This window comes from Salvelinus namaycush, chromosome 20, assembly GCF_016432855.1.
Source record: "Salvelinus namaycush isolate Seneca chromosome 20, SaNama_1.0, whole genome shotgun sequence".
Taxonomy (NCBI): domain Eukaryota; kingdom Metazoa; phylum Chordata; class Actinopteri; order Salmoniformes; family Salmonidae; genus Salvelinus; species Salvelinus namaycush.
In genome coordinates, this window is record NC_052326.1 from 40,291,476 (window position 1) to 40,316,991 (window position 25,516).

Below are 25,516 nucleotides of genomic sequence, written 5' to 3' on the forward strand. Positions count from 1 at the left end.
CTGCTATAGACTTCCTCTTGTATTGACGATGCCATTGTGACTGTATGACTGGAGATGCTCATATCTTATAACCACCGGCACTATACTTTGCGTCTTTGTTTTGTTTCTTCATAAAACAAATTATATAAACTTCCTCTTCTGTGCTTTGGTGTTATCGCCTTACACAATCACAGATCCCACCCCTCTCTCCTCGACAGCTATCCGATTGGTGGAAGGTTTGAGAGACAATGTTGGGCCAATCAGGATGTACCATAGTAATAAAAACCTGCCACACATTTAGGAAAACTCCGAGACCACACAACATCAATAATAAAGCTCTTTATTGGGACATCCATTCTACAAAAGTGGAACAAAATAAATATGTAACATCGCTCCTCTATCCCAAAGAACAGACTATGTGAGGATGATCTCTGCACTTTGACCTCAGCCCTGGCAGGTGGAGAAGATCGTGACCTTCTGTCTCATGTCAGCCAGAAGGTCCAGCAGTTTGGCTTCCAGGCCAGTCAGCCTCTGGGACTTCAGTAGGACCTCATCCTGTAGACTATGCAGAGAGTCTGCTTTACCTGGACAGAAAAGGGGGGGGGGGGGCAGAAGAGAGAGCAGGAGAAGGGAAAGAGGGAGAGAGAAGGAGAAGAGAGCAGGAGAAGGAACAGAGGGAGAGAAGGAGAAGGGACAGAGGAAGAGAGCAGGAGAAGGGACAGAGGCAGAGAAGAGAACAGGAGAAGGGAGAGAGAAGGAGCAGGGACAGAGGGAGAGAGAAGGAGAAGAGAACAGGAGAAGGGACAGAGGGAGAGAGAAGGAGAAGAGAACAGGAGAAGGGAGAGAGAAGGAGAGGAGAGTAGGAGAAGGGACAGAGGGAGAGAGAAGGAGAGGAGAGCAGGAGAAGACACAGAGGGAGAGAGGGGAATGTTTGATTCATTAATACTCATCACATAATTTCAGATTTCACGTCAGCATTCAGGTTCTTTTTCAATGTGCCACAAATGCGCACGCATATACAGTGGGGCAAAAAAGTATTTAGTCAGCCACCAATTGTGCAAGTTCTCCCACTTAAAAAGATGAGAGAGGCCTGTAATTTTCATCATAGGTACACTTCAACTATGACAGACAAAATGAGGGAAAAAAATCCAGAAAATCACATTGTAGGATTTTTAATGAATTTATTTGCAAATTATGGTGGAAAATAAGTATTTGGTCAATAACAAAAGTTTATCTCAATACTTTGTTATATACCCTTTGTTGGCAATGACAGAGGTCAAACGTTTTCTGTAAGTCTTCACAAGGTTTTCACACACTGTTGCTGGTATTTTGGCCCATTCCTCCATGCAGATCTCCTCTAGAGCAGTGATGTTTTGGGGCTGTTGCTGGGCAACACGGACTTTCAACTCCCTCCAAAGATATTCTATGGGGTTGAGATCTGGAGACTGGCTAGGCCACTCCAGGACCTTGAAATGCTTCTTACGAAGCCACTCCATTGCCCGGGCGGTGTGTTTGGGATCATTGTCATGCTGGAAGACCCAGCCACGTTTCATCTTCAATGCCCTTGCTGATGGAAGGAGGTTTTCACTCAAAATCTCACGATACCTGGCCCCATTCATTCTGTCCTTTACACGGATCAGTCGTCCTGATCCCTTTGCAGAAAAACAGCCCCAAAGCATGATGTTTCCACCCCCATGCTTCACAGTAGGTATGGTGTTCTTTGGATGCAACTCAGCATTCTTTGTCCTCCAAACACGACGAGTTGAGTTTTTACCAAAAAGTTCTATTTTGGTTTCATCTGACCATATGGCATTCTCCCAATCTTCTTCTGGATCATCCAAATGCTCTCTAGCAAACTTCAGACGGGCCTGGACATGTACTGGCTTAAGCAGGGAGACACGTCTGGCACTGCAGGATTTGAGTCCCTGGCGGCGTAGTGTGTTACTGATGGTAGGCTTTGTTACTTTGGTCCCAGCTCTCTGCAGGTCATTCACTAGGTCCCCCCGTGTGGTTCTGGGATTTTTGCTCACCGTTCTTGTGAACATTTTGACGCCACGGGGTGAGATCTTGCGTGGAGCCCCAGATCGAGGGAGATTATCAGTGGTCTTGTATGTCTTCCACTTCCTAATAATTGCTCCCACAGTTGATTTCTTCAAACCAAGCTGCTTACCTATTGCAGATTCAGTCTTCCCAGCCTGGTGCAGGTCTACAATTCTGTTTCTGGTGTCCTTTGACAGCTCTTTGGTCTTGGCCATAGTGGAGTTTGGAGTGTGACTGTTTGAGGACAGGTGTCTTATATACTGATAACAAGTTCAAACAGGTGCCATTAATACAGGTAACGAGTGGAGGACAGAGGAGCCTCTTAAAGAAGAAGTTACAGGTCTGTGAGAGCCAGAAATCTAGCTTGTTTGTAGGTGACCAAATACTTATTTTCCACCATAATTTGCAAATAAATGCATTAAAAATCCTACAATGTGATTTTCTGGAATTTTCTTTCTCATTTTGTCTGTCATAGTTGAAGTGTACCTATGATGAAAATTACAGGCCTCTCTCATCTTTTTAAGTGGGAGAACTTGCACAATTGGTGGCTGACTAAATACTTTTTTGCCCCACTGTATATATATGTTAGCAGATGTACATGTCTCCATGCCATTCCCCATCCATACCTGCTAGTGCCTTTATCATGTCTCCAGTGTCCTGGGCTAGAGAACCAGCCTCCTCTTGCAGCTTCTGGAGACGCGCCCCTGCTGTCCCCGTCCCATCGCCACGCCCACTGGTCCTCTCTGCAGCACGCAGCTGCTCCAGCTGCTTCTCCAGGGATGCCAGCTCCTACAAACACATAGGCAAAGAGACAGGCCATGAGTTGAGCACAAACTCATATACAGAGACGGACATACACAAGCAAACACACGTACACATACACAAACTAAACTCACCTTGGCCGCAGCGTCTGCCTCCCTCTTAGCTTTATCGGCCTCTTCTGTTGCATTCTGGGCCAGCATATCTCCAGAGCGCACCAGAGCCCTGAGCCCCTCCAGCTGAGGCTTCATCCCCTCAGCCAGGGCAGACACCTCCCCTAGCGCCTTCACCGCTGGAGACAACTGGGCCTTGGTCTGGAGGGAGTCAAAATAAGGATGTTATTGGGGGGATGGAGAGAGGAGGGATCAAAATGAGAGGAATAATACAGTAAGAAGCTGTTTAATCAATTTAGGTGTCAGACTAGTTTGGAAGCATATTTGTATTAATCTCCGTCTCTCACCTGTGTGAGGTTGCTGCTGATGTCATCTACTATGTCCAGGCTCTCCTGCACTTTTTCCTCCAGGCCAGAGAGGGAGCCCTCCACTGTAGTGAAGCCCTCCAACAGCCCGTCAACATCAGCCTTCACACCCAGCGCTGCATCCCTGTCACACAACAACATTATAGCAATGTTACAGCAACCTTACTACAATGTTCACAGCAGTCACAACAATGTTAACGTGACCTCAGAAACCACACAGAATTGTCATTAATTACAACAACTAGTCATACTTTACTTAAATTCATAGAAGATACTTAAAGACTTAAAGATACGTTACTTAAATGAATGGAAGATGTTTGGTGGTGAGGGTGCTGGGGGGTGCCCGCGCTTCAGATGGCTATATTGGCTCACTAATACAGGACTAGTAAAAGCCCAGTGCACTAGTTTGTGTGTATGTATTGATATGGAGGCTATGTGTGCCTGTTTTAAATTGATGTAGTTCTGTTCTTGTCTATTAATGTTCTGTATTATGTCATGTTTCATGTTTTGTGTGGACCCCAGGCAGAGTAGCTGCTGCTTTCGCTAATAGAATACCAAATACCACTATTTTTTGTAGCACCCTCAGCACCCCTACTTCCTGCGGCTGAGCTTAAATGTCTACAGTACATAAACCTGTCTTAAGACTAACAAAAGAGGTCATAAGGTGTTATACCTGGCGTCCCGAGCCTCCTGTAGCAGGCGCCGGGCGGTGTCGAGCTGTGGTCCAGCCTGGTCCAGGACTGCAGTGCTGTCTGGGAGTCCTGCCGCCAGGTCTCTGATCTCCTGGAGCTTCCTCTTCAGAGTCGCCAGACTGACAGGCAGCTTGGCATTCAGGATCCACTCACTCACTGTGCTGATGTGTGTCGGGTCTGATGATGGGTCTGGAGAGAGAGAGAGAGAGAGAGAGAGAGAGGAGGGAGGGAGGGAGGATATAGATGGGAAGATGGAGGATGAGAGAGAATGGAAGATAGGTGGGGGAGAGGGAGGGAGAGAGGAGGGGAATGTCATTAAACTAGACACTCCCAAAAATTTTATACTACTACTTGAATACTTTTACGAAGAGTAAATAAGTAAGTGGTTATTGAAGGTACTGGAACATAACTGTCAATGTCTCACCTGACAGGAAGTCCTTCAGCTCTTTAACAAAGTCTCTCGTCTCCTGCAGATCTGCATCCAGGTCATCCCTGGCCCGCCTCATCTGATTGTCCAGATCGTCTGTGGACTGTCTGACCTTATTGGCTGTGTCCTGTGTTTCCTGGATCTGTGAATTGAATGGAGAAAAGAACAAAGCATTGTACGCCACATGATGAAACAAACCACTTGAATAACTAGTCATCTCCTTCATGTAAGTATTAAAACACTGTAAAAAAACGGTTAGAAACATACAGTAAACAAACAAAGTGTTAGCTCCTACCTGTGCAGCGGCCTGTGTGATCTTCCCATTGAGCTGCTTCAGTCTGTCTTTCACCTCCTCAGCATCACTCACAGCCCGGGTCCCCAGAGGCAGAGCCCCGACGCAACGCTCCCCACGGCCACAGGGTGGCGCCCCCTCCGCAGGGCACAGCTCACCATCACACTGAGCAGGGGTACAGGGGGCAAAGCGCATGCTGCCACACACCTGAGAGACAGGGAATAACAATACACATTCACATTTAGGTGGAGGTAGGGTTAGGGCTAGAGTTAGGGCTATGGTTCGGTTTAGGACTAGGGCTAGGGTTTGGGTTAGGGTTAAGGCTAGGACTAGGACTAGGGCTAGGTTTACCTGCTTGGCAGTGGGTGTGAGGTCAGGTTTGGTGTTCAGCTGGTGACTGAGTTTCTCCAGGTCTCTGGTGTTGGCTGGTTGGACCTGGTTCTGGAGGTCAAAGGCGTCTTTTCTGACTGCTTTTGACTGGTCTACAGTCTTCCCACTAGCATCAACACTTTTGGCAGAGTCAGTTGACTCGTCATAGGCATCCTTTATGGAAGAAAAAGCCCCTGAGAGAGAACCAACCAAGAGGACAGAAACAGGTGTGATAGCAGCCATAATTTAGCTCAAACCAAAACAGACTGGCATCAAGGCTTTGGTTCTGATTTTGATTGTGGATTCTAAATTCCACACTCTAAATTCTGAACCTTTTTTTTGCCACTCGACACATAGATGGTGCTCCTAGCTCTGTGGCGGCGTCTCCCTCACCTGCATTGTTGGAGTTGACAGAGTTCCTGAGAGCATCTCTCTTGGTGTTGTACACCAGACCCAGGCCGTCCAGTAGAGCCTGGAGTTCGTCCAGCTGTGTGCCTAGCTCAGGGGCTCGGCCTTGGGGTGACAAATCTCCATCCACCTGATCCAACTGGTCCCTGGAGGATTACAATGGATATGAGGGACAGTGAGCTGGGTAATGAAGGACTGTAGTCTACAGGAATAGAGGTGTTTAAATATATACACTGAAATTTTGAAAAGCAAAGTTTCGCAGTTTATGGAATCTGATGCCCACTTCTATTTAGACATTCTAAGTTTGCCGGGACATCTGAACATCCCCCACCTTAGCCTGCGGAGCTGAGAGAGGGCGTCGTTGACTTGTCTGGCAGAGGGAGGTGGCAGTGGGAGAGAGTCTCGTATCTGGGTGAGAGTGGCCTCCAGGGTTCTGATGCGGGGACCCAGACTGGTAGGTAATGAGCCCCCAGGAAGAGAGGGAATCCTGGAGGAGAGTTTCTCCAGGCCCAGGGTGAGGTTCTGGATGTTCGAGTCCAGAGAGAAAAAGCAGGAGGGGCAGACCTCACAGTCAGGGAAGGAGTCACAGTGGCCACGGGTACAGGCATCGCAACGGGCACCTGTGACACCCAGCCGGCACCGGCAGGCCCCCGTACGCTTATCACAGCCTCCTGGCTCTGTGCCCCCAGCAGCACACTGACACGCTACAGAGAAAGGGAGAGGGAGGAGATGGAGAGAGAGAGGGAAGAGAACAGGGTCATGAGGAGAGAAAATTATTGTTACTTAGTCTGCCCATTGGATTGAATTGTCAAAAGCATTGAACAAAGCATGTTTAAGAGCCTTTGAAGGTTTCTGTGACAGAACACGACAGGGCACTTACATCTGCAGCCAATGAGTGGGTCTCCGTAGGTGTTGTCAGGGCATTCTGTACAGGTACGACCTCCGAACCCTGACCTGCACTGACACTGACCCGTACTCTGGTCACAGGTGTCACCATGGGAGTTGGTGGGGTCACAGCGACAGGGCTCACAACCACGGGGAGAGGATGGATTCCAGTAACCATGGGAACACAGCTCACAGGTCAGCCCCTGGAGATGAGGTCGGCAAGGACACTGACCACTCACAGGGTCACACACACTGGACAGGGATCCGTCTTTACTGCACAGGCACTCTGGAGAGAGATAGACACAGAGTCAGATGGGGATAGACCAACACCACAGTATGGTGAATACAGCTGTAAGTAATCATGACATGAGAGTTTATGAATTGCCTATTCAGGGTCAAGAGTGAAAGATGACGCACTGTTGCAGCCCAGAGGGTTGGAGGCGGTCAGACCGTAGTATCCCATCTTGCAGCGGTCACATTGCGATCCATCAACATTGGCCTTACAGCGACAGGACCCTGTGACGTCATCACACTGATCCCCATTCTCCACCCCCTCAGCACTGCAATGACAGCCTGTACAAAACACAGGAAACAAAACAGAAACACAACAATAATCAAACACAGCAAAGATATTACAACACTGCGACCTAATGTGGTGGTGATTAAACCTATAGTAGGAGAGAAAGAGGATTAAAGGCAGCAGTATTTTATTAATACATATTAAACTACGGTTTTAAGATCACTCACGTATGCAGGCATCAGGCCGGTCCATGCTGCTCCGGTGGTTGGGTTGGTATCCAGGGGCACAGCGGTCACACTTGGGTCCAGTCGTGTGGTGCAGACAGCTCTCACACACACCCCCACTCCTCCGTCCGCTCAACTCATACACATCTGGGTCAAAACGGCACCGCTGGGCATGGTTGTTACACTCACAACCTATAGGGGGCAGCACCATGGGAAATAATCAACACATCTGTAACTGTATATGTTCAGTCAACTCACACAAATCAGTCTTCACTGAGTTATTACTTAGAGTTGCTGCTTGTGCGATACATTAGCAAAGTCATCCTATTTCTCCACACTTGTACCAAAAAGATGTAGTCAGTGTATTAAGACATTAGTGGTTGCGTACGTTTGCAGGTATGTGTGTCCCCCTCCTCTGCAGGTCTCCAGGGCAGGTCGTTGTAAAGATCTGCACAGCGCTCACAGTTTATACCTGCTGTGTTGTGTTGGCATTCACACTGAGCACTGACCTGCAACACATACACAGAGTTATAAACCCACTAAAGAGCCATTCACTTGTACTGTAACTGTAACCTGCGTGTTTAACAATATGTACCTGTGTGTGAGGTAGCTGGTTAGTATCCGGCAGACACCGGTTGGCATGGCCGTGGCAGAGGCAGGTGCCCATCACTCTCATCTCTCTGAGGGCGTAGAACAGAGAGGGAGCGCGGCCCGGCAGGCGGGGCACAGCACCCAGATTAGTCAGCCTCACTCGCAGGCCTGACAATCCTGATACCTCTGTGGACAGAGAGAGCTGTCAGTCACTGGGCAAAGAACCTCATTGGATCAGGATTGTGTCAATCAAGAAAGGTGTAAGTGTTTCTGGAGGAGAGCACGTGCTAAATGGCTTAAATGTCATGTGTAAAGATTGGAATATACTGTAAGTACTCTTATTGGACATGTAGTTATATTGTCCATAGCAACCGTGGGGGGACGTTATGGATGGGTAAGCATCTTACCTTGAATCTTCTGCCCATTGGGGACGCTGATGGTAGAGAACTGACGCAAGGGGCTAAATTGAATCTGTTTAATACAATGAGCAAAATCAAAAAGAGTACAGAAAACAACTTATTCATGGTACAGAGACAAAATATCATGGGAATTTTCTCCAGTTTTCAACATTGTGTCCCCCTCCCTTACCGTCTGGTCCTGGTAGGGGTTAGTGGTGGCGGGGGGCAGAGTGTAACAATACGTCTGGTCCAGGGAGCGTGGCGTAGTCATGGCAATGCCAGGGAAGGCCGATCTGCAGTCTGAGGCCATGTAGAGAGCAGGTTGCCATGTTTTACCGTTATCCAGCGTCCTCTCCACCACCAGCGCACTGGGACGAGGACCCTGTGTAGAGGCAACAGGAAAATCAGTCCATCAGATTCTACTGTACTTAAAAAGACTAATTGGTCCTTGCACATTGGAAAAGCCCTGTCCATGCTGGTCTGGGGGCTGGATCTTACCTTGAATGTCAGAACGAGGGTGTCCAGCTGAAACAGGTTCTGTAGGTCCAACTGTACGGTGACTGGACTCACGTCTAAAAAAACATAGGTTTGGTTTATTTTCTGGATCACAACAGGACATAGTTTTAGGATGGATCTCAGCACTAAGATATGTGTTCTTTAGCTTTGTATCCCCTCACCTTTCCTGGCCTGCCACCACCTGTTGGGTCCAGCAGTGGATAGAACATCCTGGATGGTGTGAGCCAACTGACTGGATGGGTTCCTGGAGTCACAGGGACAACACTTCATCTTCGACTGATGGGGAGAGGAGAGAGAGAGAGTGGGAGAGAGAGAAAGAGAGGGAGAGAGAGGTAGGGAGCAAGAGAAGGCGGGAGGGAGAGTGAGGTAGGGAGAGAGAGAGAGAGAGAAAGAGAGGTAGAGAGAGATCATTTTAATACTACTTAGCATTATATTCTTCATTTGGCAACCTTTGTCTTGCATGTGCATGTCCCCTGACCTCTTTTTGTGATGATGAGTCATTGGTCAGCACACATTCAAACAGCACGTGAGTCGTGGGAGGTTTCATTGCCCTTACTTTGACAGGAAATGCTAGTTTACCAGACCAATATGGACTAAGGGAACGTATAGCAATCACACAGCAACAACACAGATCAGGGTATCAGTTCCTCCTCCAACACAATGGAATCTCTCACAATGACCGATGTGCAACTAAATGTTAATGTAGATTTTCCCACAGACACCATAGATAACATTGAGCTAAAGCCTTCAATGTTTTTTCTCTCTCTCGCTTTCTCAATTAAATTTCAATTTAAGGGGCTTTATTGGCATGGGAAACATATATTTACATTGCCAAAGCAAGTGAAATAGATAATAAACAAAAGTGACATAAACAAAAAATGTACTGTCACGTTCTCTCTCTCTTTCTCGCTCTCTCTCACGCTCTCTCTCACGCTCTCTCTCTCTTTACCCTGACCAACAACTCCCCTCTCCCTGAATGGGGTGTCCAATCACAACCAGGACCCTGTGACATCATCACACTGATCCATCAAGTCATTGTCAATAATATAATGCTTTTAGCAAAAATGTACAATCTCTAGAAACTATGTAAATAGAAAGGTACAGAACTTTTGTGAAACATCACAGCACAGTTGAAAAATATATGGCAAATAGAAATAAAAAATGGATGGTCTTCAGAGATGGGTGGGAGGGGTTGATGTTAGCTGAAGGATCGGATTAAAAATAAAAGATAACTTGTGTAAAATACATTGTGTCCATAAAATGTATATAGTATGTATACACTGGAAGTAGAAGCCTAAGTGTTGTTGTCTATTAGTTTACTCCAATTAGGGGAGGGGTGGTAGGATAAAAAAAGAAAAGGAAAATAAAGCGCCACATCATTCAGCTGGTCAGGATTTGTGTCACCGTGGTAGTGCTATTGGTAGTGGTAGTGGTAGTGGTATTGGCAGTCTACTTCATCAATAGAACACCAATGGGAAGGCTCTTGTGTAACACTAGTGGAGTTTTCCAGCCCTGGGTTTGCGACGTGTATTATGTGACCCAAGATCACTTGGTCCATACACACATGCACACACACACACAAACACACACATACACACATCCTTCACTAACCTTAAATTCTCCACATCACTGTTCTTACTGCTCTCCCTACCCCCAAACCCTGTTCCATTGATCAATCAATTACATTTTATTTGTTCAGCACTTTCTACAAAATTCTTCAAAAAATTCCACTCAGCTCCACCTAGCCATGCTTGGAGTTGGAGCTTGACCACTCCCCTCACCTCCAACCGGGCTGTGTTCACTTCAACCTCTTACCACCCCTTGCAATAATTTTTTACAAATATAGAACAGCAACTCCTCCCCCTCTCCACTACAACCATAACCTACAACCCTACTACATATATAGTGTATTCTGAAAGTATTCAGATCCCTTGACTTTTTCGAAATTTTGTTATGTTACAGGCTTATTCTAAAATTTATAAAATCGTTTTTTCCCCTCATCAACTAACACACAATACCCCATAATGACAAAGCAAAAACAGGTTTCTAGAAATGTTTGCTAATTTTTTTTAAATAAAAAACTGAAATATTACATTTTCATAAGTATTCAGACCCTTTACTCAGTACTTTGTTAAAACTTCTCTTGGATATGTGGGACGCTAACGTCCCACTTGGCCAAAAGCCAGTAAAACTGCAGAGCGCCAAATTCAAATAAATTACTATAAAAATCAAACTTTCATGGAATCACACATGCAATACACCAAATTAAAGCTACACTTGTTGTGAATCCAGCCAACAGGTCAGATTTCAAATAGGCTTTTCGGCGAAAGCAAACGATGCTATTATCTGAGGATAGCACCATAGTAAACAAAGAGAGAGAAGCATATTTCAACCCTGCAGGCGTGACACAAAACGCAGAAATAAAAATATAATTAATGCCTTACCTTTGACGAGCTTCTGTTGTTGGCACTCCAATATGTCCCATAAACATCACAAATGGTCCTTTTGTTCGATTAATTCCGTCGATATATATCCAAAATGTCCATTTATTTGGCGCGTTTGATCCAGAAAAACACCGGTTCCAACTTGTGCAACGTGACTACAAAATATCTCAAAAGTTACCTGTAAACTTTGTCAAAACATTTCAAACTACTTTTGTAATACAACTTTAGGTATTTTTTAACGTAAATAATCGATAAAATTGAAGACGGGATGATCTGTGTTCAATACAGGATTAAAACAAACTGTAGCTAGCTTTCTGGTCACGCGCCTCTATCTAACAGTACACTTCAAGTTACCCTCGTTCTGGATGGCCGTACTTCTTCATTACACAAAGGAAAAAACCTCAACCAATTTCTAAAGACTATTGACATCCAGTGGAAGCGGTAGGAACTGCAAGAAGATCAAGTAGAAATCTGGATTCCCAATGAAAACCCATTGAAAAGAGAGTGACCTAACAAAAAAAAATGAATGAATGGTTTGTCCTCGGGGTTTCGCCTGCTAAATAAGTTATGTTATACTCACAGACATGATTAAAACAGTTTTAGAAACTTCAGAGTGTTTTCTATCCAAATCTACTAATAATATGCATATCTTATCTTCTGGGGATGAGTAGCTGGCAGTTGAATTTGGGTATGCTTTTCATCCAAACGTGAAAATGCTGCCCCCTATCCTAGAGAAGCACTTTTGGCAGCGATTACAACCTCAAGTCTTCTTGGGTATGACGCTACAAGCTTGGCACACCTGTACTTAGACAGTTTCTCCAATTCTTCTCTGTAAATCCTTTCAAGCTCTGTCAGGTTGGATGGGGAGCGTTGCTGCATAGCTATTTTCAGGTCTTTCCAGAGATGTTACATTGGGTTCAAGTCTGGGCTCTGGCTGGGCCACTCAGGGACATTCAGAGACTTGTCCTGAAACCACTCCGTGTTATTTTGGCTGTGTGCTTAGGGTCATTGTCCTGTTGGAAGGTGAACTTTCACCCCAGTCTGAGGTCCTGAGCACTCTGGAGCAAGTTTTCATCAAGAATCTCTCTGTACTTTGCTCAGTTCATCTTTGCCTCGATCCTGATTAGTCTCCAAGCGCGCTGTCATGTGCCTTTTACTGAGGAGTGTATTCCGTCTGGCCACTCTACCATAAAGGCCTGATTGGTGGAGTGCTGCAGAAATGGTTGTCCTTCTGGAAGGTTCTCCCATCTCCACAGAGGAACTCTAGAGCTCTGACAGAGTGACCATCGGGTTCTTGGTCACCAACCTGACCACGGCCCTTCACCACCGATTGCTCAGTTTGGCCGGGTGGCCAGCTCTAGGAAGAGTCTTGGTGGTTTCAAACTTATCCCATTTAAGAATGATGGAGACCACTGTGTTCTTGGGGACCTTCAATGCTGTAGAACATTTTTGGTACCCTCCCCAGATCTGTGCCTCGATACAATCCTGTCTCGAAGCTCTACGGACAATTCCTTCAATCTCATGGCTTGGTTTTTGCTCTGACATGCATTGTCAACTGTGGGACCTTACATAGACAAATTCCAAATCATGTCCAATCAATTGAATTTACCACAGGTAGACTCAAAACAAGTTGTAGAAACATCTCAAGGATGATCAATGGAAACAGGATGCACCTGAGCTCAATTTCGAGTCTCATAGCAAAAGGTCTGAATACCTAAGTAAATAAGGTATATCCAAAGCATGATAAATGTGCAACAATTTCTAAAAACCTATTTTCACTTTGTCATTATGGGGTATTGTGAGTAGATTGCTGAGGATTTGTTTTGTAATGCGTTTTAGAATAAGGCTATAACGTAGCAAAATGTGGAAAAAGTAAAGGGGTCTGAATACTTTCAGAAGGCACTGTACCTCCAATTGCCCTCTCCTCCAACCCCCTTGTGTCCACTCCCCTTCACCTCAGCTTGCCCTGGCAGGAGCGGTTTGAGGCTGTGGCTGGAGCAGAGAGTTAGCCTGAATTGTGAGAGATCCCATTAAGGTCATGGCCTTGTTCCACACTGGGGGAAAGGTCTCTCTGCACTGGATGTTTCAACACCAGCTGCAGCTACTGTCCAACTGCCCAGCTTGCGCTCTCTCGCTCTCTATATATATATATATATTGCTTCCTGACTCTCGTTTGCTTGCTTACTCTCTTTCTCCTTCAGCCAATCCCCCCTCTTCCTCCATACAACGATTTCAAAAGTTAACAGGCAAGTTGCCAATCAGATTTCGTCAAACAATCTAAAATCTGCACAGTGCACACACATATGCACACACATATGCACACACATGTCCTCACACATGCACCCACACACACGAATGCAAACATTTACTGTGGATTCAGTGTATTAATACATTGTTAATACAATGTTATATAAAGACAGAATTATGTCCACTAATTTGTGAACTATTGCCAGTGTTGTATAACAACTTTATATTGTAATGTCATTGGGTGGTAATGATGTAATAATATTATTCATGTATTTTGGTAAAGTCAATGTGAATTGTACCATAACCAATTGTGTGGTAAAGAAGGATATGTATATTCTACTGTATTGTATGGAGAGATGAATGCATGCAGTGTCCATCAACCCTGATTCAATGTATACCCATGGCAAGGCTCAAAATATGTATCCCATGCAAAAACTACATCCGCAATCAAACCAACAACTTTGACTGTCAGAACCACAGTGTGCTGTGGCATCAGCCTTGACCCTGGTCTGTCTGTGTGTCTATTTCTGGACCAGTGGTCAGGACTCACTGGGTGATTGACCCCGAGACATATATGCTGACGGGACAACACTGTTCACTGTCTTGGCTTTATAGCTATCTGTATGACACAGTGTTTCAGTTAAGTATAGTCTGCATCAGACCCTGCCTGGCTCTGGCTAGTGTCCAGACAGTCAGTGCCCTTGGGCTGCGGGCTGCGGGCTGCTAAGGACAATATGGAGAAACTCTTCCAGACCACTGGAATCTGACCAGAAGAGCTTAGTGTGCCAATGTAACAGTCTGTATCAAAGTGTGTGTGTATGTCCAGCTGGCCGGCTCTCTGGACCAGAGGACAGACACTCACGCCAAAGATGCATGGACCATGATACTGCTTGGAGATATTCCTGGGCCCTTATCCACAAAGCATCTCAGAAAATGCCCTAGGAATCCTGTTCAAACCTGTTTTAAGACCAAAAAAACTCCCAGCTCAGAGTATGTTTCAGGATGATGTTAAGACACTGCCCAGACAAACTCTGAGCCAGGAGTAAAATAAACTCATAAAGTTTATCTCAGCTGGTAATCACGACAGTTTGAGCTACCACAAAGAAAAGATAGTGATGAGGCTCGGTAACATTGTTGCAAATGATGGGGGATAATCAATCACGATGAGGTGTGACCAGCCGTGAACTCTATAGCAGGCTTCAGACAACCACGGTGAATGTGACTGTACATCAAATGTTGCAATGGTAAACGATTGATATAATTTTCACGATCACTTTGCCTACTTGTAATTATTGTCTAATATGTTGGCATGCACAATCCTTTTAAATAGATAAATCCTGATATTTTGAACAATGTGATATGTATATTGTACTGGTTGTAAAAAGAAGAATTTTGATCATATTAACGTTATATCAACACACACATCACTCCCATTCAAGAACTCTAAATCGCTTTTGGCATAGTAGGCATCAAGTCACTTGCCAATAATGTTGCATAAAATGTTTGTAAGGTCTATCATTAATCACCAAACACATATACCCTAGATGCTGTCAATTGCCCAACTCATAGGCATGCCCAATTTCTACATATTTTTTAACAACGTCATATTGCGCTCCAAAGGGATAACTTGAAATAACATGATTTAGGTTAATCAAATAATCAAAAGAAAAATATAGGATCATTTCCTACCCACTGGACAAAAACTGGTCGAATCAACATTGTTTCCACATAAATTCAACCCAAAAAATATATGTGATGATGTTGAATAAACGTGGAACACTGATAGGATTTGCAAAAAGTCATACATTTATGAACATTTCGTCTTTTTTTCACCCAACTTTGAACCTAAATCCAATGACATGGTGACATTTTCTATTGATTTCAGGTTGAATTCACATTAGTTGACAACTCAACCAAATGTAAATCAAAAGTAGATGTTGAACTGATGTCTGTGGCCAGTGGGGATGGGTTATAAGTATTTAGCCAGATATATGAATTAGGCCTCATGTGAAATCATTGTCAAAATTGCAAGAGATACTGTTGCATGTAGGTATAGATTCTTTATGGGTTGATCATATAGGAATATCAAAATATTCTTTCAACTCCAAAACAATTACTGGTCTATGGTGCAGGAACCACTGACGCTTTTTCTATAATCAAGACACCTGCTGGTAATTCTTAAAGTAACTTTACAGTAATTCCCGATTTCTATGAAATATGACCTATAATTAATTGCAATATGAGTGAAATACTTTTCTTTCCACATCTTTTAATTAAGTAAGTTAAAAAGCAGATTTTGTGTGTTGGAATCGTGTGGGGATACCCCAACAACAGAATGGTGTGGGCGTATATCGGTCATTAAAAATATTAATGCGAGTAGATCACTGATTGGCCGAGCCAATGAGCCAGCATTTTTTAAACAGTCTGTTTGAGAGACAAGGTGGGGTTTTAAATTATTATTTTTTTTTAAATGTATGCTTTGGCCACAAATAAGACCAGTCAACAAGATTATTTGGGAATGAGGTAGCTCTTTCCTTCAGTCAAATTACCTTAATGGGTGGAATATTATTAATATTTTTCAGAATTTCATAGTCAATAAACAAAAAAAATCCACAAAAAATCTGATGTTTCTACATCAAACGGTTTTGTTATTTTTCAGTCATCTGTGATGTATATAAAGTGTAATATTGGGATGCAAACTCAAAATTGAATAGATTTCTATATCTGACATGGTACATGTGTAGTCTTTCTTGTATTCTGCCTTGTTAATGGGCAGAAGGACAGATTTTTACCTTGTCAGCTCGGGATTCAATCTTGCAACCTTTTGGTTACTAGTCCAACGCTCTAACTACTAGGCTACCTGCCGCCCCTTATAAACTGCACGGTTTCCAAGCGGTAGTGGGAGGACTACACACCATATCGTCGCATGACTCCAAGTCCATCGATATGATGGTTATTATAGCAGAATTTGAGAATAAAGGCATTTCCACCGGATTTCTCGCATAATTAATTTTACAGACATAAAAAGATCCCACCATGTCGAACAAACAAATTATCTGTCTGCATTTATAAAATTGTACTGAAATGTTCTGTTTCCATCACAGATGTCATGATTTGTTTTTATATGGTATGACTGGCATAAAAACTGGATGGAAACGTTGTTAATATCTCTCAAATATTAGTATCTTTCCACATTTCTACACAGGGAACAATGGATAATTCTATAAAGAAAGGAAAAAACTTAACCACATAAATATACCGAATGAGTATAAACCATGGAATGAAATTAGGTCACAGTGTGAAACCTGATATGGTTAGTAGGCTCGACCTGGTCTCAGAGCCAGCTATTGGCTAAGATCCCCTCCATCCCTGAGTAAAAGGGGATCAGCCTTTCTTATCTCATCTCTGATTGGTTCATACCAAACCGTGATGGAAAATCGCTTTGAACCATGTTGGCTTGTTGCTATCTGCAACTCTCTGGCAACTGCCAGTACCAAGGTCAGGTCAAGGGTAGAGATGAGTGTTGGGCAAGAGAGAGAAGTTAGGCCCGTCTGGTTATTCAAACTTAGCCGTAACACTGTGCCAAACTAAATCCAACCATACCCTTCAGAATAGATCTGTCAACACTGGATAGGAAAGCCAAGGCTCCTATCCTCTTTCTCTATCTCTCCTATCCCTCTCTTTCGCTGTCTTCCAAAATCCTCTGCAGGGGCATGGCGGGCACCCTGCCCAGCCATTAACAGATCATGCATGCCACTGCCTGGACACTGAGTGATAAAGCCCTGGCACACTGTACTGCTCATCTATCCTTTTGGCTGACTCAGCAGATATGGCAATCTCATCCATTTCTGCTGGGAAATCAATAAAGTATTTCATTCTAATCGACCATTAGATGGTTTAGCACAGCATGTCTTCCATCATCAAATGCAGTCAGTCCACCAAAGAGTTCGATACTGTACAAAGAGTAGTGATTGCCTTGCCGCAGGCCACGCAGGTGGCTACAGTAAACACACACACCTGACAGAGATTGCATAAAACAAGCAAAGATTAATACACAGGGACTACGGACAAACAAACAAAAATCCACTCTGGGACAATAAAGTTTATCTAATCTACTCATTTTATTTTATGTCACATTGTAGTACTATTACCTATTGAACTATCCAGCCTGCACACCAGGCGGTACAGTTACAGCATGTTTTACCACCTGTTCATTTCAACTCCAAGCATGAACCTGTAAACTCTGAGGACATGCAAAATGGCACTAGGAGAGAAGGAGAGGAATCCAACACCACAGTGTCCTTCCTTATCCTTACTAACAACTTAGTAATAACTCTGTGGCCTTGAGAGGAATGCCAGTTGAAATGCAACTCTTTAGTCAAAACATTTCATAATGTCTAGGTAACTCTTTTCAGATCACATCTTGCTAGTGTCCACAATGTCTCAACTGTACTGAGTGATAAAGAGTGTGTCAGAGAGATATACGATCCACACCCACAGCCTTAACACATGACTCAACACACACAGTCAATCAGCTGTACTACATCAACACTCCAGTCTAGACCAGTTTCTATGGCCTGGGGCACCTTTCTCCCACACGCCCAACATTAAAAACATATGTCATGTTTGTGTTGTGTGATCAACACATGCATCCAGTGAAACACAATCACTTCAAGTAAATATTCAAATACAAAAGTGCTGGAGTTTCAAAAACTGAAACCAGAACCACCAAAAATATCTACAGTCTGGTGTGTGTGTTTGTGTGGTGTGTGCACGTGTGTGTGCCTGCACAGACAGAGACAGCCTGGTATTTGTGAGAGCAGAACTTGCCTTGCCCAGCAACACCAGATGAAGGGTGTGGCTCAGATGAAAGACTTGACTATCGATCAAACACGCAGCACCACAAATTAAATCAGAAAGATTTTTCCTCTGTTCTCCTTTCACCTGGTTTCAGCCCCTCGTTTGGCTTAAACACTGATGTTTGAAAGTTAATCAATCCCCTCAAAACAGTATATTTGATTGTTCTCTTGTTCCTTTGAAGTCAAATAAATCATTCTCTATCCAATGTTTTTCCAAAGACTGTAGTTGCAACATCTGGCACTGTGTGACTCTGGCACCAGATCCAGACGTTTTCACAAATTACACCAACCAGTTCTCCCCTGACCCTCCATATACCCTCTCCCTCTCTCCATCCCACCCCTTCACCCCCTCCCTGGTCTCTTACTGTGCATGGTGAGACAGAGAGCAGCATGCACAACCAAGCAGTCTGTCTGTATGTCTTCTGTCTTTATACATGCATGTCTGTCTGGCTCACTGACATGCCTAAAGATATAGCTACTCTTCAAACCTGAAATGTTGTAACACATTAAACAACCTTGGTGAACAACTCATAATAATTAAGAGCTACAACACCTCCTAATTGCCCTACTGTCCCCCATCTCTTACAGTGCCGATGCACTAGTGTTAAAAACACCCTGGGTAGAGAAACAGCCCATGCCTTCACTTGAAAGTTTACACACTTTTATGTATACACTCTCAAAACTAGCAACGTCAATGAGATCCACTTGTCTTTGTAATATATGAGGTTCTTTGTGTCTTTCAGAATAGTAAGAGTAGGGTCGTACCTGTCTGAAGGGGGTGCAAAAGACCTCCGAGCCGGTGAGGCCGCAGGTGGAGGAGGCGTGGAGCTGACGGTCCCTACCCAGGAGCAGGTCTCCCATAGGGGGGTAACAGGCCCCCTGAGAACAGTCCCTCTGTGTCGCAGCCACTGCAGTCAGGGCTGGGGGAGGGGATCAATTCATCAATCAATGAATCAGTATCATCCCAGTTAGAAGTATGAACACAATTACATATTTCCTCATATCCTACACAAAACTATCACAACAATCTAGATGTTAATACTAAAACGAACTACAAATCGAAATAAATTAAAATGTATATAACTGTAACAACTCATCGATCATATTCAATTAGAAATCAATGAAACATACCTGCTAACTGGAATAAAATCCACATCTTTGTTTCCTGCTATGAGAAATTCTTTAAAAGACAAAATGACAATAAACAATAAAGGCAACACAACAATTTAAGAAATAATTGGTTGACTAAATAATTGGAAGAAATGTACAACACAGGAAATGTATGAAGGCAAAATAAGTTGAGCTACATTGAAAAGAAAAGGTCCAATCTCCAGTGAAAGTGAATCAATCCAGCTCAGTACTCACCAGTTGTAGGTGTATGTATGTAGACACGCGTGTGTGTGTGTGCTGTTCAGAATCTGTCTGTCTAAATGTGTGTGTGGGTTCTTGGATGTGTCCTTATAAACACTGTCTCACCTGGGCTACAGAGTGTGTCAGAAGGTAGCTGGCAGACACACCCTTCCCCTTTGCAACCACACCCTGCTGGGATGAATACACACACACACACACACACACACACACACACACACACACACACACACACACACACACACACACACACACACACACACACACACACACACACACACACACACACACACACACACACACCACACAGTACATATACACACACGTACCAGATGGAATTTCACATGGTACATCTAACAAATCAAATCACATTTTATTTGTCACATACACATGTTTGGCAGATGTTATTGCGGGTGTAGCGAAACAACAACATATTCTTGAAAAGGGTGGACCTTCCAAAATGAACTACAGAGAATAACATTATAAACAGTTCTCTGTAGCGATGTGGTAAAACATAGCTGTGGATCAGTGGTTGGGTTAGCAGCTTGTCTCAACAAGGAGAATAGTCTAAGTATGCAGTGATTGTTTATGATACATTGCGCAACAACATTTGTAAATTAACCCATTTTGCTGAATTATTCTCTTCGTCATTCCCATCTAAATCAGTCTCCAAACACATACTAACACAAACACACACAGAAACACACACACATCTAAATGTTTATCCTGCTGGCAGTAAAATGGCTTGGCACCACTATGTTGCAACTCTGGCATTCTTTGTGTTGGTGTGTGGCGGTGTGGATCATCACCTGTGTGTAATAAAACCTAGCCTCAGGGCTACTGAATGCACACTGTTTTTCTCCATAGCCACTGACTAACAGCCAGGACCAGGGTGTGTTCTCTGACTCACCTCCATCTCACACACACACACACACACACTGCCAGACGGCTGTAGGCACACCTTATAGCTTCCGCTTACCCTAAGGTAGAATAAGGACTGGTAAGATATCCGTGGCAACAACAGGGAACACTTTGGTATAATATTTTGGGAGAGGGAGGCTCTAATGACCAAACAAAAACTACTAGTACTCATCTCAAATGACTATGGCCTTCATGTACTGTACCAAATGCCTGTCACGTTCCTGACCTTATTTTCCTTTGTTTAGCTTTGTTTAGTTGGTCAGGACGTGAGCTGGGTGGGCAGTCTATGTTATTTGTTTCTTGTTTAGGTTCATTGTTAATTAGCCTTATATGGTTCTCAATCAGGGGCAGGTGTTTGACGTTTCCTCTGATTGAGAACCATATTAAGGTAGGCTGTTCACACCGTTTGTTGGTGGGTGATTGTCTTCCGTGTCTGTGTATGTACCACACGGGACTGTTTCATTTGTTTAGTCTGTTCCTGTTTGTGCGTTCTTCATGTTATGTAAGTTCTCATGTCCAGGTCGGTCTACGTCGTTTTTGTTATTTTGTAATTTATTCAAGTGTGCTTCGTGTTCGTCTTGTTTGAATAAATTCATTATGTACTCCACAAAAGCTGTGTTTTGGTCCGATCCCTGCTCCTCCTCAGACGAGGAGGAGAACAATCGTTACAATGCCTCATCAGTGTGTGTGTGTATTACTGTGTATGTGAGCAAGGTTGAGGGGTCAGGTGAGGGAGTACACTGTTAAATTGGGTCCATTATCTACTCATCTGAAACAGCTGTGTGTACCCGCTAATTCCAAGTGTAAATGGCCACTAATACAAGGCCTTCATTAAACCTTCGACAAACTCCTTTTGTCTGTAAACAGTGGTGAAGTGAGAAAAAACCCTTCACTCTCACAAGCTTATTAACACTGGCCAAGAGTCCTCGTATTTTTCACATCTCTGATTTCCAATTCTCACATCATCTGTCTCAAATTCATATGGAATTATGTATGACTGGTCCAGTCAAATTCATGCAATAATAAGATCATCAAATTAGTCACAGTTTGCTCAGGAAGAGTTTGCATGTGTGTGTGTGTGTGTGTGTGTGTGTGTCAGTACAGACAGAGTTCACAGTATCTGCAAATATAATGATCATGACAGGACGGTGACTGGGTTTATACGGCCTTTGACTTAATTCAGACTGTCTGATCTCAGCATCTTGAATGCTGGCTATGGCCAACAGGTGTCGTCAAGCCTAACAATTCTATACAGAATAACAATTTATAATTTTCACATGTACAATATTTTGTTGAATTATGTTGTATATATTTTAATTCTGCTCTATATAGATTTGGTAAGCCTTTATTTTACAGTAGATAAACGACAAGGTAGCCTATTGAAGATGGCAATTGCACAATAATAATAACCTATGCTCCATGCTCCTTCAGTGAGCTTGTGCTCACTGAATATTCATAAAGCGTCACTGAGTGGGCGTGGATGAAAATAACCAAGTCTTTATAAATGAGAATCTCCGAAAGTGTGCTCAAGCGACACAGAACAAATTCATCGAATATCCAGAAAAGGACAAGATAAATTACTTTAATACAGTAAGTAGCCTACCATTGCACGTGATTGTAATGCTTTTTCTCACATTGTTGTGACATGAAAAGTGCTTAGGCCTATTTGTTACAATTTACAACTGCACGCATAAAAGGTGATTGTAAAACGCTTTCCTTCTCTCCCCAGTCAAATTCAGACCACATAATCCAACAGAAATGGAGACCATGCACGAAATCATCCCTTTCGCCAAGGAGATGCTGGCGCAAAAGCCTAGCCGCCGTATGCTGAAGGTGTACCTTGTGGGCACCGTGGTGGCCTTCTTGGGCATGGTTCTGGGCCTGGTGGAAACCGTCTGCCAGTCCTTCTCCTCCGGAGAGCCGCTGGACGCAGAGCTCGTTCAGTTGATGGCTCGGGAGCAGAGGGCACTCGAGACGGAGGAGAGAAGGAGACAGGAGGAGGTGGCAACAGTTTCGGCCCCAGAGCAGATCACCATACCCAGGAAGCTACAGCAGGCCACGGGAGCGCATAGAAGCGCAGGTGCAGCCAACCGACTGCACGCCTCGTAAAAACCGGGCCAGCGCCAAAACGCTGTTAGCCTACACAATTATTAAGGAACTGTATAGTCCTTGCCACGCCAAATACAGTGCGCTACATACGCACTCGAAAAAGCTTCACAAGAGGAATCGCACTGGGCACAGACGTCAATTCAACGTCTATTCCACGACATGGAAACAACTTTGATTGTAATGCTTTTTCTCACATTGTTTCTCACAATGTGTGCCCAGTGGAATGATTGGCAACCTCAAACAGTCAACAGAAAAACGAGTTGACTCTGATGAGCTGCGCTTTGCTGCGCTGCTTTGGGTAGCCTAAATTGACGCGTCAGTTGGAAGCTCCAAGCTGAAATTTGAGTCCCGGGTCGAAATAGCCGGCGAAAGAGCAGCTGTCCGACTCTCACTATCAGATAATGAGAGATAGGGCGTTGACTGCACAGCCGCGGCCCTGCTATCTCATTCTCCACTACATCCATGGTGCCAATTGTGTTACATTTAGATTTTGTTGTGTGCTATGTCAATGCTGTAAATATATTCGATGTTTTTCCTACTCAATAAATTCATATTTTTATTTACAATGTCTATAGATGGTCTTTTCTGAGAGAGATATACTGGATATATTATTTATAAGCACCCAAATATAAACACATTCACGACCAGCATTGTAAAACCAAAATGAGTAGACCTATCATAGGTTTAGTAGCCTACAGTGGTTACCTTTCTTTTGAATATTCTTGCATCATGTCAGGATCCACTAGAGGGCGCCTTCATACTGGGTAAGCAAAGGGGCCCGAATGTAGCCTATAATAAAGATTCCAATTGGGATTCTTCCTTCCTGCTACCTCCACCCCTTGAGCAATCATTGAACTAGACGTGATTGGATAAGTGAAAGAAATGTAACAATCCTATTTATTTTTTAAATCTAGCCTTTGTCAAATCTGTAAGAAGCTGCTTCAAGAGAGTAGTAGTGAATGAAGCATGCATTCCCAAAGGGGTCTTACAGGTGTAGCTATGGAAGGGGAACAGGCAAGGAGGGGGTTGTATCAGCGACCCTTGCATTTGCAGAGTAAGTCTCTACCTATTGTACAGATGTAGGATCTTAATTTGATCACCCTGTTGCAATGCAGTAAATGAAAAACTTGTAGTGTGTGTTTAAAAAGGCTTCTGAAATGTGTAATTTCCACTTAGAAATTTCAGACTTGTTTTTCCCTTTCCAAAATTATATCAACCCTTACAAAAATGTCCATTAATTATAATCCACATTTCCTGTTGCTTCAGGATTATTTTTCTGCTGTAGCACGTAAACTGGCTCAAATTAAGATCTTGCCATAAAGGCACAGAAGCCTTGGCAGAGGACAGTGCACAGGAAAGTCTACACAGGGAGGCTATGGGTAACATTTGATTTGTCTTTGTGAGTAAGACGGTAACTTCTGGTGTTGTATGGTTTCTATTAAGATTTGAATGAGCTAAACATGTGCAACATGGCATCCAGTTAAAATCTAGATATCCAGGATTCAATGGATTTCATTCCATTTGCCGCATGAGACAGAAAACAATTTTTGTGAAGCAACTAAATCTCACAATATCCTTATACTATGTCTGCCGACCATCATCCTGGTTGGTTCTACACATTAGTCTTGGATGAGGTCACCCCTGCCTTCCCCTTACAGTGTAAAGCGCATTGAGACCTTGTGTAAAGTGCTTTATAAATGCAAATCCATTATTATTTCCATTGTATGCAGACAATCATCACTCTTATGAGGGGCTTGACTGAAAAGTCTAGTCTTCCCTGCAACACGAAGATACAGTATTATGCCATTGGGTTCAGTGTGTTTACCTTTCCCCCCTAAAACCAGAGACCATTTATGCCTGGCCTAGTTTAATAGGGTCACAGCGCTGTGGGGGTGAATCATAGATGACACTTCCTGTGGCTTGGACGACTGAGATACTGAACAAACAATGTGACACCTTTAGCTCAAAGATAATCACATAAACGTGATTGAGACCAAAAACCAGACCGAGCTGAACAGAGAGAAATATGGGTTCCTCCTCCTATGTAAATGTCTCTAATAATAATGTTTGGCTATCACTAGGACAGACATGACACATTAATAGCTGGAGGTGCCCTGAATCGGGAGAGGTATTGTAGAATTGTCCCTGAGCTGCAAAACAGGCTTGTTTTACTCAGAACTAAAAAGCCTGATGGAGCTGGGATTAATGTGGGACCAAGAACTATGATTTTTCTAGACTCTGAGTCCCTAGCACAAATTGGCTTGGGAACACTCAAACAATTAATAATAATTTTGAAAAGAACATCTAATCGAGAAGTCATGTTTCACCAAGAGAACAATAAACCCAGAATCAAAGTCAGGCTGTAGAGTATAGAGAGGTAGGGATTAAACACCATTCAAACAGAGGATTCTCTTTGTAGAAGGAGAGGGATTTGCTCTGAAAGGTTGCCAGTAGTAACAGAGGCAACAGACACAGTTTGACGCTTGTGAGACCTTGCCAAGCTCTTCCCATTGTCAACAAGGCTCTCAGAGGATGAACAACCAACCAGGCAGCAATTATATTCTGCTCCAGATGAATACCCTACCTATACTCGTTTTATAACAGAAACAGAGAGGGAGAAAGGAGGAAAGATAAAGTGACCAGTCAAAGTTAATGCATTGTCTTATTGTGTCATATTCTGCCAAATATCACAGTATTTGTACATTTTATTAAAAAAAATATATTTGTCTACAGTATATAATGTGACAATGTCGAATCCATCTTCATTGTTCTATGTTTAATATTGTCAAACATATATTTACATACACTAAGTGTACAAAACATTAAGAACACCTTCCTAATATTGAGTTGCACCCCCGCCCTCCTCCTTTGCCTTCAGAACAGCCTCAATTCTTTGGGGCTGGACTCTACAAGGTGTTGAAAGCGTTCCACAGGGATGCTGGCCCATGTTGACTCCAATGCTTCCCACAGTTGTGTCAAGTTAGCTGGAT

At 43.6% G+C, this 25,516-nt stretch overlaps 2 protein-coding genes across 2 annotated transcripts; one reads left to right on the top strand and one right to left on the bottom strand.

Annotated features, from left to right (window-relative positions):
- Nucleotides 1-423: 423 nt before the first annotated feature.
- si:ch1073-15f12.3 (laminin subunit beta-3) lies at nucleotides 424-19,284 on the bottom strand. The gene is made up of 21 exons (XM_039015413.1): nucleotides 19,260-19,284; nucleotides 18,894-19,048; nucleotides 8,740-8,854; nucleotides 8,561-8,634; nucleotides 8,253-8,444; nucleotides 8,072-8,135; nucleotides 7,669-7,850; nucleotides 7,462-7,582; nucleotides 7,077-7,265; nucleotides 6,747-6,902; nucleotides 6,325-6,615; nucleotides 5,776-6,148; nucleotides 5,430-5,590; nucleotides 5,019-5,230; nucleotides 4,671-4,874; nucleotides 4,373-4,517; nucleotides 3,930-4,137; nucleotides 3,239-3,380; nucleotides 2,916-3,092; nucleotides 2,646-2,808; nucleotides 424-563 (listed from the first exon to the last, which is right to left on the bottom strand). Exons 1-21 carry the CDS (start codon nucleotides 19,282-19,284, stop codon nucleotides 424-426), a joined length of 3,489 nt encoding a protein of 1,162 aa, XP_038871341.1.
- A 2,891-nt stretch (nucleotides 19,285-22,175) lies between these two features.
- LOC120064816 (G0/G1 switch protein 2-like) lies at nucleotides 22,176-22,526 on the top strand. The gene has a single exon (XM_039015414.1). It carries the CDS (start codon nucleotides 22,176-22,178, stop codon nucleotides 22,524-22,526), a length of 351 nt encoding a protein of 116 aa, XP_038871342.1.
- Nucleotides 22,527-25,516: the final 2,990 nt, after the last annotated feature.